The 16,881-nt window shown below is 36.3% G+C and overlaps 1 protein-coding gene across 4 annotated transcripts in view; it reads left to right on the forward strand.

The window, feature by feature from the left end:
• The window catches only part of KCNH7 (potassium voltage-gated channel subfamily H member 7), a 235,872-nt gene that overhangs the window by 189,711 nt on the left and 29,280 nt on the right, over nucleotides 1-16,881 (forward strand). For 3 of the 4 annotated variants that reach the window (XM_061343960.1, XM_061343975.1, XM_061343985.1), the window contains 3 exons: nucleotides 2,825-3,224; nucleotides 3,952-4,151; nucleotides 14,695-14,947. In XM_061343960.1, the coding sequence (XP_061199944.1) occupies nucleotides 2,825-3,224; nucleotides 3,952-4,151; nucleotides 14,695-14,947 (853 nt within the window). The remainder of the gene's footprint in view (nucleotides 1-2,824; nucleotides 3,225-3,951; nucleotides 4,152-14,694; nucleotides 14,948-16,881) is intronic. The other variant, XM_061343968.1, reaches the window with a different exon arrangement.

Raw genomic sequence — 16,881 nt, forward strand, 5'->3', positions numbered from 1 at the left:
GCCTGGGAAGTATACAGAGAAATTACTCAAGCAGCCAGGGATCAGGTTAAGAAAGCTAAAGCCCTGATAAAACTAAATATGCCTAGGGACATCAAAGGCAACAAAAAAAAAGCTTCTATCCATACATCAGAGATAAAAAGAAGACCTGGGGAAAATGCAGGCCCCCTCCAGAAAGAAATGGGTGACCTGGTTACCCAGGACATGGAGAAGGCTCAGCCTTCCCTGGCAAGAGCTCCAGCCACACTGCACAAGCCACAGAAGGCAAGGACAGGGACTGAGAGAATGAAGAACTGCCCACTGTAGGAGATGATCAGGTTTGAGAACATCTAAGGAACCTGAAGGCGCACAAGTCCATGGAACCCCATGAGATGCATCTGCAGGTTCTGAGGGAATTGGTGGATGAAGTGACTAAGCCACTCTCCATCACATCTGAGAAGTCATGGAAGTCCGGTGAAATTCCCTCTAACTGGAAAAGGGGAAAATATAACACCTATTTTTAGAAACGGAAAAAAGGAAGACTCAGGGAACTACAAGCTGGTTAGTCTCACCATGGTGCCTGTCAAGATCGTGGAGCAAATCCTCCTGGAAGCTATGCTAAGTCACATGGAAAATAAGGAGTTGATTGGTGACAGCCAAAATGGCTTCAGTAGGGGCAAATCAAGACTGACAAGTTTGGTGGCCTTCTATGATAGGATTACAGCACTGGTAGATAAAGGAAGAGTAACTGACATTATCTACCTGGATTTGTGCAAGGTACTTGGCAGAATGGATTGAGAGCAGTCCTGAGAAGGACTTTGGGGTGCTGGCTGACAAGTAGCTCAACGTGTGCTTGCCACCCAGAAAGCCAACCATATCCTGTGATGCATCAAAAGAAGTGTGACCAGCAGGTCAAGGGAGGTGATTCTCCTCCTCTACTCTGCTGTCATGAGACCCCACCTAGAGTACTGTGTTCAGTTCTGTGGTCCCCAGTATATGAAGGACATGGACCTGTTGAAGATGATCTTAAAATGGGAATAAAAGAAAGATGGATGGGGGCTTTTTACAAGGGCATGTAGTGATACAACAAGTGGGAACGGCTTTAAACTGAAAGGGTAGTTTCAGAGCAGATACTGGGAAGAAATTCATTACTACAAGGGTGGTGAGGCACTGAACAGCCTCACAACCCAGAGAGACTGTGCATGCCCCATCCCTGGAAGTGTTCAAGGCCAGGTTGGATGGCACTTTGAGACCTGGTCTTGTGAAAGGTGTCTGCCTCTGCTGCCAGCTGTGTTAGTGTCAAAGCTTCCCCACTGTGTTAAAGAAAATTCAAACTCAGGATGAGTTTCTTGATGCTTTAAAGCATATCCACTCCCAGTCATACTGATTTCACCAAGGAGAAATGGAGTTTGCTTATATTATACACCTCCTGCATACCCCAGAGCTCAAACTGATACAGTATCTAAGCATGGGATTGACAGTGAGGGTGCATAATATTAGCAAGTCTTACCTTACGAATGGGGTGGAACAGTGTTGATATATTTTGGATTCACAGTCTACCTTCTTATCTATTTAAGGGGCACTGTAAGAATGTTGCCACTTTCATGCCATAGAGAAATTACTACATCTGTGATAGAATGATTCCAACACCCCACTAACAAAAAATGCTAGATTTTCTTACTATTGCTTTCTTCCTTAAGGGATCATAAATATTTAAGCCTGATCTAGCTTACAAAAAGAAAAGCCCATACCTAATGGCAATATTGACATGCTGAAGCTCAGCCTAGGCATAGAGTTTTGAAGAATATGGTCTTTCACACTGTTGAGGTCACAATTAATGAAACAGTCCCCTTTATGTGGCAGTGAGAAATTCACACTGAAATTACTTTCCGTGTCGTTAAGTTGAACCAAGGAGTGTCACCCAGTGTTACCCTACGTTACTTTCCTGCTCATTTACTCAGAAAATATGAACAATATATTGAGCTGTTCACTGACAAATGAAAACAGGAAAACCTCTTTTTTATTCCAAAGGCTTTTGGATATTAGAAAAAATGGTAAAAAAAAGGATCTACTAAAACATAAAAACTAGTCTAATAGTCACTTCAAGAAAGCTTTAGTGTGACACATACTGCCATCAGAGTGGTTTGTAAGCCTTGAAAATTTTTTCAGTTGTGTTATGTAGTATGCAAGCATGTTACAAAAAGGAAGAAAAAAATATATTGAAAACTTATTCAGTCTTGACATTTACTGAATACTCTAACATATGTTCAGATTGAATGGAGTTAAAAAGGTGCCTGAGTTCTTTCTAAAGTCAGGTAGTTAGTATTTACAGTGGATGGATTTACAGGGATGCCTCACACCAGACCATGTCACTCAAGGCTCTGACCAACCTGGCCTTGAACACTGTCAGCGATGGAGCATTTACCATTTCACATAGCTTTGCTGAAACATCATAAATACTTTTTACCTACAAGGTCAGTCACATGATTATGAGTAGTTCCAATAACTTACTGACTTCATCATGCCAAAACATCATGAATCCAAGGAATCATTCAAGTCCATTAGAGTGGATCCAAGAGTCCAGATGAAGTATAATATTGAAAATGAAAGAGTATTGAGCAGATAATGACAGCTTTAATATATCTTAATTTAAAATGTGCGTTTCTTATTTTCTTCACTGTTTTTATACTGAAATTGATAGTTTAAAGAAAATTCAATGAAGATTACATTTAAATGGCTTAATCTACTGGTTTTGTTGATTTCCCAAAATAGTTTATTCATGCTGACTACTATTTTGCTACAGATAATTTGCTAACAGATAAAATCAATTTCTATTTTATTTTTACAGACAACAACTTTAATAGGTCTTCTGAAGACAGCTAGACTACTGCGTTTGGTGAGGGTAGCAAGGAAATTGGACAGATATTCAGAATATGGTGCTGCAGTTCTGATGCTCCTTATGTGCATATTTGCATTAATTGCACACTGGCTTGCTTGCATTTGGTATGCCATTGGAAATGTAGAAAGACCTTACCTGGCTCACAAGATTGGCTGGTTGGATTCTTTAGGAGAACAATTAGGAAAACATTACAATAAGAGTGATGCAAGCTCTGGACCATCCATCAAGGACAAATATGTTACAGCACTTTATTTTACCTTCAGCAGTCTGACAAGTGTAGGATTTGGAAATGTGTCTCCAAACACCAACTCAGAGAAAATCTTTTCCATCTGTGTAATGTTGATTGGCTGTAAGTAGTTTTATTTTATTAATTTTTATCTTTTTTTTTTTCCTCAGTGTTTGAGAAAATGACTTAACAGTCTAATAAGATTATAAAAAAGCAGCCAGAAGGGCAAATTCCCAGGGAAAGCCATGTTATATGCAAAATATGTTGTGACTCATACAGTTTCAGGAAGTAGTCAAGTTGCTTGACTACTTAAAATCTGTTACCCAAACTGTCAGAAGTTTTGTGTCGTGTATGTGTCTGCAAGCAAATCCTATAGAGGGTAAGAAGTACAGTTTTGAGTGGATTTAGCAAAGTATAGCCCAACAGTTTTTGGATAATCAAATTACATTTTATTTGTTGATTTAAACTCTGATCCTATATATATGTGTTTAGCATCTTAGCCCTGCTTTTTGTTCTTAACTTATACTTAATCTTAGTTCCTAGTTCTTAGTTCTACCGAAGTCCATAAAATTAGATTAACCTAATTTACAACATTAAATTTAGGACTACAAATCTCCAAAGAGAAATGTTACCAACCTGATTATGATTTAGTATTTAAGCTTCATCTGCTGAGTTAGTGCTAATACAATCGAATCAATAGAATACCTCAGGTAAATCAATTCCACATCTCTGAAAATGTTAATAGTCTCATCTAAGATGTTTTACATACAAAGTACATTAAAAGAATTGTTGCATCATCTGCAAAACCCAACGATAAGATTTAAGTAACCTTTGTTTCTGTTTAATCCAGCACTAATGTATGCTAGCATTTTTGGAAATGTATCTGCAATAATCCAGAGACTCTACTCGGGAACTGCACGCTATCACATGCAGATGCTGCGAGTAAAGGAGTTTATACGCTTTCATCAAATCCCCAACCCTCTGCGGCAGCGACTTGAGGAATACTTCCAGCATGCATGGACATACACCAATGGCATTGACATGAATATGGTATGTTCTGTTTTTCAGGCACAGATAATGAGGAATAGATAAATGCATAAGAATTTAGAAAGATATTGCAAATCTTCATTATCTATGAGCTGTAAAAGTGCAAGCACAAAAAGGTGGATATGAGCAATTATTGAAAATCAATCCATTACAAGTTTGGCATCCAAACATTTAACTGCCTCGATTATTACAAACTGTATCAGAAATCTGAACTTGCACTGTGTGTAGGACAGCTTGAGAACTGCATCTGACTATTATAAGCTTAAGACAAGAAAAAAACATTATAGGTTTCATATTTCAGACATAGCTGTTCCAGAATTTTGCTTGTTCTTTGGCCTGATTTTCCACTTCCAATATCAAACAAGAGTACCTTTGTTGCTGTCTACAGTTACTCTTCTATATATCCTGTGCAGATCTTTTTCAAAACACTATTGTGTAACTTATAAGAGGTATACTGGGGAGGGGTGGAAGAGAGAAGCATGTGGATTAGCTGCTCTTTTCAGAGTGAAACAGTCTAACCATATGATAGTCTGGACAGCTTGCTTGCACTCATAACCGCGTAATTCTGCACTTAAAGTCAACACAGTACTGCTAACCATTTAGCAATCCACAGAATCTCATTTCTAGGAAGTGGCAAGGAACAACCCTCATATTTTCTGTTCTTGATAAAAAAACCTGTAAACACTTCTTATATAAAAATATATTATGTGGCCAGCTAAAAAAGAATAACAATCTGCTAATTCCTCTATTTCTGGATGATTTTCTGACGACAGCAACATTTTTCTGAAAAGTTGACATCGTTTTGAAGACATTGAGAGCATTGTGCATCTTAAGGATCTGTGAATCTGTGTCTCTAGAGGGATGCTTTCCAGAGCTATTCTCAGTTATAGAGACTTTGCAGAGCTCTCCATAAAGCTGGCAAGAAAAAGAAAATCTATACATTTTTGTAACAATTTAACTAGAAATCAAACTCAAAAATTTTGACATAAATTCAGACATCTCCCATGTGGTATCTATACATATGTTTGTGAATGACTGTCAGGGTGGTACACTTCCATGCAGTGAGCAGAAACAATGGCCTTGATTAAAAGCTTTTATAAAGCTGAATCACTGACAGCCTGTTAATGGTTACCATTAAGTAAAGCAGATCTTAAAACTAAGACAGGAAATTAAATATATTGGGCTTCACATCTGGAGTGTCCCCTCCAGAGGGATATTTTGCCCAGTGCAAGACAAAGATACTTGCACAAACCTTTGATGGGGATTACTGCAGTGGAAGGCAGCATCAGTAGCTTCATCCTGTGTGGCACTGAATGGCCCTACTTCCCTGCGATGGCAACGGGATTGTGGGGTACTCAGCACTTTGCAGGATCAGGCCCTTAAGCTGCAGGTGGGTGCAGCCTAAGCCTAAAGTAGCTCATGGAATTATTTCTGAAGATATTACAGAATTAATTACACCATAACTAATTCATTACCACTAGTGGATGTACTAAGAACACGTGTTTCATATGAACTGGTAACTAAAACTTGATGTTGTCAGGTTAAATTTTCTGTAATGAAGGATCTGGTGTACTGGAAGTAGTCTTGGACTTGTAATAAATGTGAAATACTAACTAAATGGATTAAACAGCTCACACTCTGCAATCTGATTGTGAGGAAGTACAGAGGCTTTGTTTTAAATAAAATGTGAAAAAAAATCTAGTATCTTGCTTTGTTATATTTTATTCCTTATTCTTTTCACAAGTCTACCCCTCAAATTTTATGGCAGTCAGTTTTCTTTAAAAGTGAGTTGAATATATTACATTTAGTGCAAGGATAATATAAGAATTATGTGATATATGTTGTACTTATGAAAGATTTATCTTTTTCCTGTCTGCTTCATACCTAAATACATGGAATAACACCACCCACTGGTAAGAGCAGGAGGTATTTATATCAAACTTAATTCCAGTATAAAGTGTGGAGAATATCCATGTTATCTGTCGGGTTTAGAGCTTGTTCAATGCTTTCTAATTTCAACTGTAACTTTCTGCATGATGAAGGGGTAGATAGCAAAGGGAAATAATCCAAGTAGAATCAGATGTGGGGCAAAATGGTCACTAAAAATTAGGCATTAAGAAATGCTAATCTAACCACATTTATTAATCACTGTTTTACCCCACAACTCAAATCATGCTTCTCTGCCCAAAAAAGGTCATGTGCATATTGGTTTGCATTAGATAGTTGCTCTGTAGGAATGCCACTCTGACAAAGTTGCCATGCTGATCATTCTGCATTTTCCTTTTTGTGAATGCTTTTACTTCAAAGCATATATGCATGTTAGCACAAGCAGCAATGAAGTTTTCTTGGCTATAAGCCATGTGCATATGAAATGGACTTGCATGTGTTGTTTACTTAATTTTGCATGAAATATTTGCATTTACACACCAAGGGGCTAATACTGTCCTCAGACAAATGTGTTTGACTCCTATAGATATTTATTGGGAGTTTTCTCAAATATCTGAAGGCAGAATTTGATCCAGTGTCTTTCTTTTTCATTTCATGACTAAGAACCAAATAAAAATCAGAAACTCAGTCCTCTTTTTCCTTTGAAATATGAAATACACAGAGAATTTACCTGTGTAACCTTATCTAGGTGTTCCTGCTCTGGCAGGGGGATTGGACTAGATGATCTTTTGAGGTCCCTTCCAACCTCTAGCATACTGTGATACTGTGATATGTACATGCAATGTATAGTACATGCATACTCATATATATATAATATTAGTGAATACATTTCAAAAGATGCTTTTAATTATCATTAGTAATCTAAGAATTCAGGATAAGTGGAAAACCAACCAAAACCAACCAAAACAACCACACCAACCCCCTAAATAAACAAAAAAAAAAAAAACAAAAAACCCCAAACAAACAAAAAAACAAAAGAAACCAAACAACAAAAAAAAATACTAAAAAAAAACCCCAAAACCCTTTTAACCTCAGCAATTATACTGCACTAAGACCAAATAAACTTGACTTCCTAAACAAGGTCCTATACTTTCTATTGAAAACCAGAAAATAACAATTTATGCTGTTTGAAATGGCTGAACTTCAAATTAGATTTAAAGATCTGCAGGTGAAATATGCCTAGAACTTGTTTATTTTTTCGTTTGTTCCACTCTGCTTCATTTCTACATCCCTTTGATCACGTTTCATTGCAGAAAGCATTTTGATAAAAACAGTTCCATACGATTATGCATGGACTGGATAAACAGGATTTGGGATTTATTTTAATCTGGATAAAAATCTTGAGTCTATAGAATGAACATTATTTAAATAATGTCCCTGTGGTACACTCTGGCAAAGTTAAATTAAAAAAAATATATTTACAGTGTATATTGTTTTGTGAAGGATGTCACCAGTCCCAAAGATTCAAAGACATTACTTTTATTTTTAAACTATCCTGTTCTGTTTTTCCTAAACTCTCTCTGCCTCTTTACCCCATTCATTCCTATGTTATCAGTCCAGCACTGATAATAGCATGCCTGCGATGCTTACCCTAAAAAAGATCACATCTTTCACTGTTTGAGGTCATTTTTTAAGTTATGCATGTATTTTTACATTCCTCCCCCCTTTTTTCCATGGATCTTCTATGCATCTGGATAGCTTTATTAGTTTATTTTACCTTTAAAAAGAGTTCAAAGAAGTAAATAAGTGGGACAAGCTTTGGAAAGTGTTTAGCCAAATGTACATGTAATTAAAATTTTGGATGTAGGACAGATGTCTTTTTATTTTGGGTTTTACCTAGTGCCATGCAAAGAGAGAGCAATTCAAAATTTTTATGAATAAATTTATGGAACCTTCTCCTGCAAGCATCCAAGCAAAGTGTATGTGACCATACACTTGGTCACAGTGATCGTGTAAGTACAGCAGAGCACATACCTGTCTTGAAGCTTCAGTGCCAGCAGTGCTGCTGTACCAAATAAAGGGCAGGCTCACCGTTGCTTTGGTAAGGCTTCTTTTGTAAGAAACTGGCCACTGGTCACTGATGACACCACTACATTTGTTATTGTTGCTTTTCCTCCCACTGTGACCGCTTCTTATGATGAAAACAGTTCCACCAATAGAACTATCACCAGTAATAGCTTTGAACCAGAGAATTAGGAAACTACATTAAAATTTCTAAAAGAAATAGCAAGATGAAGTTCCTTATACTGTCAGAAGGGTAATCCAAATTACAAGTGTTTGGAACAAAAGCAGTAGCAATTGGTTAAACAGGGAACACGAAATTGTGGTGGAAAGTGGTACTGTTATTTGTTTATATGTCATAGTGGAAATCCTAAGACATACAAGATTATCAGAAAGTACCTCAGATATAGTTAGCGGTAAAGTCATTCTTTCATTTTCAATTACAAAACCACTTATAAAACATGAATGCCTACATTTAATCCATTTACAGAAAATAAGACCTCAGAAAAAAAAACCACACAAATTTCAACAATGTCAATCTGTCTGCAAAGTGATTACCATTACCAGTTACTCACTGCACTGTATTTTGTGGTCTAACATCTCAAAACCAAGAGCAAATTAACAATTTTCCAACTATCATTAAATTTTTTGAAAGGTGTGTGTCTGCTCAACTTCTACAGACGCTGAAGTTTTCTGTTGATGAGGGACTCAACAGTCAAAGAAACTGAAATAATTTTTTGTCCTCCTCACCTAGCAATATATCATATCTCAGAGATCACCTTTCAGATGTAAAAGAAATCGTGTTACTCAGAAACAGTAATGAGATTGTAGATGAAGAATGATCCACTGCAGCTCCAGTAATTTCAACATAAAAATGTCACAGAAATCAGTGTCGTGGCAATGACTGAAAGCAAGAGATCCTAATTCTTGATAAGGTTGTCAGGCTTCAAATGTCATTAAAAGGTGAATTAGCTCATCATCACACACTGCTTCTCTCTCAGCTGTTGTAAGGACCTCCTTCATATTCTGAAAAATAAAAAAAATAAATAAACAAAAACCTGCAACATTTTCGTGTATGAAGAAGAGGGAATCATCAGAAATAACTCTTATTCTGTGTTAATCCCAAGAGCTGCTGGAGCAGAATTATTACCACTTGTGACTTTATTCATTCTTTTCAAAACAGTGAAAGCCCTCAGAAATATTTTGGCCCCCTGCTTATAGTGGTAGGTCATTTCTGTAACTAACTACCATAGAAGTAGTAAATTCTAAATTCTTTCTAGAAATGGAACTATGTTGAATTACAAAAACTTTTAGTGCAGGTGAAGATGTTATTAAAATCTGAGAGGCAATTTTTTGTAACAGAACTAAATCTTGCATTATTCTTTTCACCGGAGGGAGCAGCTACTGGGGGACAGAAATCCTAATTCAAAATCCATATGGTGCTATTTGTGCAGCTCATCTCAGATTATTGCAAAAATTAGGTGGTAGAAAGATGAAAGGTAAAGACACGAGTTATTTGACCAAATACATGAATTACTAAGAATTAATTTCACTCGCCCTTACAGAACTAAGACAAAATAGTTGATTTTTAATATAAATCCCACTAAAGTGAATGATCCATGGTGTTTGCTCTCAGTAATTAGTTTAAAAATTATGCTCAAGTTGTTTGAGAACTTTATTCAGCATTTCGTGATGTGAATTTCAACATATCCTGAGATCTATATTATGCACATGAGATCCAAATAGAGTTCAAGTATGTGTCTATGAGAGAAAGTGTATTTATTTCTGCCTCTTTGTACCTTCAGCTGCTCACTATATTTTTGCAGGGTTAGTTTTTGCATGGAACAGTTTCTCAAACCATTTCATGTGGAGAGATCAAAACAAGGCAGGAACAAGCAGATAAGGTAGGGAAGGACTAGAACTTCTTTTTCAGTTTATGCCATCTTAAATTGTCAGATTAATTTGAGAGTCTGTCTTTCCCCCTATATGTAGGATACTTGCCACTCATATAGCAGTAAGTCTTACTGATTTAGGACAAGAACATCTCAGTCAAAATGAGTTTCAACAAACCCCAAACAGACCCACAATACACAAGAGCTCTCTTGTGATCTCTTCAACAATGTCTTGGCTTTTAATGTTTGGCCCACTATATTTCAATAAAGAAAATGTATGACAATATGATGTGCAGAATTAAAAGATATATTTGACTGCCAGACTGCAGGGACTGAAGCATCTCTCCTACTATGAAAGACTGAGAGAGGCAGGACTGTTCAGTTTGAAGAAATTAAGGCTCACAGGGGATCTCATCAAAACAAACAAATACCTGAAGGGAGGGTGTAAAGAAGGAGCCAGGGTTTTTTTCAGTGGTACCTGGTGACAGGACCAGAGGCAATGGGCACAAGCTTAAACAGAAGGTTCCATACAAACATCAGAAAACACTTTTTAGTGTGGAGACAACAGCACTGGCACAGGTTGCCCAGAGAGGGTGTGGAGTCTGCCCTTGGAGATTTTCAAAGGCCATCTGGATGTCATCCTGGTATACCTGCTTTAGGTAGCCCTGCTTGAGCAGGAGTTATAAGGATAAGATGACCTCCAGAGGTCCCTTCCAACCTCAACCATTCTGTGATTTTTTTTTGGTATAGAACATGGTATTTCCATTGTTGCTAATACCCTGATTTGCTTTAGCTCAGATACTTTCTAAATATCTTCTATGGGACACGTGTCAATGCCTGTTCCAGAACAGAGGATAAAAGAACCTAAAAATTGGCATGAATCTTATAATTTACCCAAACAAAACAAAATGATCATTGCCCAAACATTTGATAGTTGTCTGAGGTTAGGATACATAGATGTCTCCAACTGACTTGTCGCAAAGTTGTCTGATACATGTGAATGAAACCTTGTCACCTTGAAAAGGAGAAGCTAATGAAGCTGAACTCCCTCTCCACTTGTGAAAGACCACATTCTTCAAGGCAATGTGAATTATGTCCCTACTATCCTCACTAAACTTCAATCACTTATTCCATCTAAAATGTTTTTCTGCTCTCTGAATGGCACTTTCCTCCTCTCTCATGAAAAATAGATAAACCAACATTATTTGACAGGGAATAAGTTTTATTCCAGACAGGAAGAGACAACTGAACTTGGATTTGATAACTACCAGTGAGAAACAACTGGAGTTTATGGTCACAGAATCATAACTGGGTTTCCTTTTCTTTTGTTTTTTCTTTTGGTTTGGGGTGGTTTGTTTTGTTTTGGGGTGTTTTTTTGGGGGAGGGGAGGATGAGGGTGAAGCTGATTTTATATTTTGTAACCTGTATATTTTAGTAAATCTCTGTCTCTTGAATTATGCATGAGTTCTGATTCTAAAGATGAATCTAACCATGATAATCCAAGATGTTTCTCACCAGGGACCAGTGGAATCGCTATTAAGGAGGTACTGAGTATAACAATAGAAGCATGTTGGGAAAGCACAGAGCAATTGAAACCCAATCTGTATTCAAATGATTTATTAATTTTGTATTTCTTATTGACAATAATGTTATTAGAAGAGCAATTCTAGCTTTATAATTTTCAAAACCTTATTGTGATTTTTTTTTTATTTTTGCATTACCTAGCACTGTAATTTCAAGATTATGCTGACTTTTAGTTGTTTAAAAAAGTGTATTTTAATTTTTTCTTATCACATTAGAATGGGACTCAAATGTCTTTAAATATTCAGAAATCTCACAACAACTGAAAATAAATGAAATGCAATAGTTAGAATTTTATTGTTTTAAAGATAATATGATTTTGAATACTGGGTGATTTTCTAATATTTAGCATTGTCAGTATGTGTTTACAGAATATATTGATGCTGACTGCCACATTGTAAGAACTTTATTTTCAATACAATTGCTCCTTCTCTACACAGACAATCAAAGATATCCGTGGGAATCGGATACTTGTTTATTAACGCATGCTAAAAACTGATGAGTAAAAAATATTTTCTCAAAGTAATTAAAATCTGAATATTGGGAATGTACTTTGGAGGCTTGGGTTGGAAAGGATTGTCTGTACTGCACAACATATAACTTAGTTTGGAAAAATCAAATACTGTATAATGTCAGCAGTTGTTGGACTTGGATTAAATACCTACCTACAAATAACGTGCACAATATGGTAAGCTTCTTTTAATAATGTCGTCTACAGGAATGTTTTAACAAATTTATCTTCAAATCAAATTCTTGCTTGCATTTCTAAACTTTCATTAGTGGAGTAATCTCCAAAACTCCATTGGAAATCAACGTTATTTGGGCACCTGTCTTCCTTCTAGCCATTTGACAATTGTGGTATTAAAGAGTAAATGTTCTTCCTCTTTGATGTATAACATCTGTTTTAGAGTGTAAGCTCCATGGGGCAGGGACATTTTAATCGCAGATACTTGAACAGAAGCTAGTGTCTTTTAGATGTTATTGGCATATAAATAACTATTAGCTAATATACAATGACTTTAGAACAGTTTCATGTTAAGTATAAATTAATTATCAAACTACTTGTTTCTTTAAAGAAATACCTAAAGTATCTTCAGAAATATAAACCAACACATGGTCTGCATGTTTTTTGCTTATTGGTAAAATACAATCCCTTCATAAATACGATAAACTGAAGTTGATGTGAAAAAATAATACATTTATACTAAGGCTGTGCTCCTGTCTTTCTAACAATTCAAATACCTTTTCCTCTATGTACCTCCAAATTGAAAATGTATTTCCTATTTTGCATTCTATAAAAATTAAGCTCTTCTAAATCATATTCAGACAGATGTATAACAAAAGAAGTAATTCAAAATAGGTCTTTTTTACTCACATGACTGTAGAACAAATTTAAAATAAATACCTGCAATTTTTTTCTACCCATATCATTGACCAAATGTATTTGGTCATCAAGTTTCTCAGTATCACTCAGTAAATAAGTTGTTACAACTCACAATACTTTTCTTTCAATATAATGACTTTAAAATAAAAAAGTAATTGCATAATAAACTATTTCTAGTGGTGTGATAGATATTGTAAACAGAGCAGCACCACAGATGCTTTTCATTTACCATATTTTCTTTTGCTTATTGTTGTTGAATGCTGGCTTTTTCTGAGGATGTGTAAATTTCATTTGGTAATGCCCTATAGCTCATAAAGATTTTTATATGTGTGTTAAAACATTCTGTTTGTTATTTCACAGCACTGATTTCCATTAGCTATCATAGAAACATTTCAACTCTGTTAAAGGTATTGATATTTCATTTGTAAACCATAGCTTGGCTTGTGTGGACAGAAGCCTCATACCAAAAATGTGTTCATCTTCTCTGTTAGCAGGAGATATGAGTTGTGAATATCTTTATGCAATCAGAGTGAGTGCACAGACCTTTATTGTGCTGAAGTAAGAATTAATATAGCAAAAAGTGAATGGAATTTTTTTTTCTGTGCAGTAATATTTATGTGTTTATAGAAAAACAGGGCAGAGGATAAACAGGAATAAATTCATAGGCTACTCTGATAACAAAAAGACACATCCTGTTCACACATTTGTAAGACTGGTAGCATCAGTTCATGTTTTGTCCTTCAAAATATGCAACAGATGTAGCAGGTCCCAGGGAAAGCATATGGCCCATATATATATATAATTGATAGCAGGATTTAACTGCAAGAAAGGGTGGTACATAATGATGTCAGGCCCATTCCTTAACACAGTGGGCAGTCACAAGGTGAGCAGAACTCCCATAGAAGTCAGTAGCAGAAATGATTATTGATTCTAAAAGAATCAGAGGTAATATGATCCTAGACAATTTAACTCACACATAATGATCATGTTGTAAGCAGCTCACTTCTTTCTTCTAAACAAAATTAACATGTTACCATGGTACCCAGGAGGAATCCCATGGTTCTACTGCAGGCAAACTCCCATTGTTCTGGGTAAGGGATGAGCGAGGACCATAGCAACTAGCCCCGTGGTTTGCTGAACTAATCATCTGCCTGTGTAAATCTGTGTAACACCATTGTTTCAGTGGTAGATGTTGCATTTTCTGATAAAAATCTAAATCCTAAACTTGCAAGCAGAATATAATTAACAGAAAAATCCCATTAAAATGCTGTCTTTCTGAAAAATATTTGATCTTGTTCACATAGCTCTCATTTAACAAATGTTATGGTTACTTCAGCAAAAAAAAATCCTTATTAAATGTAGCACTTTCATAATTGATATAAAGGAAATAGACATATTAGTCCAAATAGGTGAAATTCAGTAAAGAGTCTTCATTAGTTGACTTATTTGTTATTTAACTGCAGTATATTAATTCATATACCTTAATACCATTTCTTGTAATGGGAGAAATCTTAATAATGAATTTTGTAACCACTACATCCACTAGTATGTACATTAGTATTCACACTGTATAAACTTTGCAATATAGATTACACTATGCACTTGTTGAATTGTAAGCCTCTGAGAGCTCTTAGGGCCACCTCTATTTGTATGTCACTTCTTTCTGTCCAGGAAGAAAACAAAAATTATATAAAGCAACTTTCATATTATTCACATGAGATCCTTATGCTTATCTTTCCAGGTCCTGAAGGGCTTTCCAGAATGCTTACAAGCTGACATTTGTCTGCACCTCAACCAAAATTTGCTTCAGAATTGTAAAGCTTTCCGGGGGGCCAGTAAAGGCTGTCTTCGAGCTTTGGCTATGAAATTTAAAACAACACATGCACCTCCTGGAGACACTTTAGTGCACTGTGGAGATGTTCTCACTGCTCTTTACTTTGTGTCAAGAGGCTCCATTGAAATCCTTAAGAGTGACATTGTTGTAGCCATTCTTGGTAAGTACATTGCTACAAGGCATGTTAAAAGAATCAGGGGATTGAAAACAAATATCCATTGTTGTTTCTGGTGGAAACAAGGAAAATTGTAAACTGTTTTACAAGGAAAATTTCTGTTTTACAAGGAAAATTGTAAACTTTTTACTCACTGTTATTTAAAATCAAGAAGAGAAATAACTTAAGGAGCAAAGTCTACATTACTGCGACAATTCATGTGTGCCAAAGAGCTCATGTCTTTGGATATAAGAGCAGGAACGAGCCAGATTTATCCCTAGTTAAGTGGTAAACTGCAAGTTGAATAAAGAAGGTACCAAATTACTCCAGTTCTGTAAGAACCAAAGTCAAGGACACCCTTTTCTTGAGCAGTATATGAGGGTTTCTGAGGCACACAGACACCCCATATGCTAGCTGGAGAAAAGTATGTGTCTACTTCAGGCATTAAAAATGTCTTCTAGAGGTTTTCAGAAAGTCTGTTTCTGCCCACTGAGCATATAGAAAAGGAAGAGAACAGAATAATCTGATCTAGATTGATTCTTAAGTGAAATAACACGTTTCCCCTATGTTTCTGATTAACACATTCTTGTTTATATAGCATAGGGAGTTTCTTGTTTTCTTTCCCAATGAAGATATCTCAGAGCAGTGCTCAGTACAGCTGGGAGCTCACCTGCTCACCTGGTGATGGCTCTTATATGAAATCACTAGCCACAGCAATTTCAAAAGTAAAATAACTAAAACACTACCTCAACAAGGCTACTAATTTATTTCTCCAATTTAACATCAGGTAATAAGAACACAAAGAATAATTGAGTAGATGAGGAAGGATTTTCCTGTACAGAAACCTACATCAGCTGCAACATCATGCGTATGTTCTCCTTTTCGTTTATCATCCACTATAGGAACTTGAAACCAGAAAAATAGCTGAAACAAAATCTGGACTGGTAGCAGTATGTTGCTATTAATCCACTTGTGACTGAATATTCTGATAGCACTTTGGAGGGTGGATGCAAGAACAGAAATACACAGGTGTGCCTACAGCAATCCCTTCCTAGGTTTAGATGGTGTTATCAAGGTAATTTGCTATCTCACGCTGTTGCATTTCATCAGCTGTACCAACCTCAGGCACAAGCAAAGAGATGATCATGCAAGTGTAATACTGTGAGGTTTTTACTTACTTGTGTGTTTTCCGCTGATTATGAACAGTGTGGTTCATTGAGGATTTCATCTTTTACATCAAAAAACAGGCAAATTTCTATAACATCCTTTACATCAAAAAACAGGCAAATTTCTATAGCACTCACAATCAAGAATAAATGGCAAGTTTATGAACTCATCAATTCCTTCCTGGACCAAAGATGCAGACTGGTCAGGTTTTGCATGTTAGGCACATCATATCCCTGTGCTCTCGCACTGCAGCAATGCCATTATGTCTCTTCCAGACTACAGCTCCTCACACCAGGTGCTGCACTTTGGAGCGTAACTGCCAGGGAATGGTGGGTCAGATAGAAAGGGAGATAACTGTGCAAAACTGCACCCAAAAGGAGCTGCTCTGTGGGCCCACATGTTGCAGGATCCATGAGGCAAGAGCCTGCCTGATAGCTGACTCCAGTCAATAAATCTGTGGTATCTTGAAGAAATCTGCTACAAAAGAATACAACATAATACAAACAACAATTACTTTGCAATTGAAATTACACAGAAGTCTAACAAAGATTATCAATACTTAGCAAAATATTTGTAGTTAATTCCTCTTTCTGAAAAACCTACACATAGAAACGGACATAGAAAACATTCAATGCTTTATCCTCTGGGGTTGAAAAGACTTCAGTCCAACAGAGGTAACATGGATAAAGTTTTCATACTTAACAAGTATTGCAACTTCATCACAGAAATCAGAGCTCTGAGAAATCTCTTTTGTTCCCAAGTTTTCCTGTTTG

Source organism: Neopsephotus bourkii, unplaced genomic scaffold, assembly GCF_033783945.1.
Source record: "Neopsephotus bourkii isolate Nb327-2 ecotype Australia unplaced genomic scaffold, CSIRO-AGI_Nbou_v1 NB_196, whole genome shotgun sequence".
Classification (NCBI taxonomy): domain Eukaryota; kingdom Metazoa; phylum Chordata; class Aves; order Psittaciformes; family Psittacidae; genus Neopsephotus; species Neopsephotus bourkii.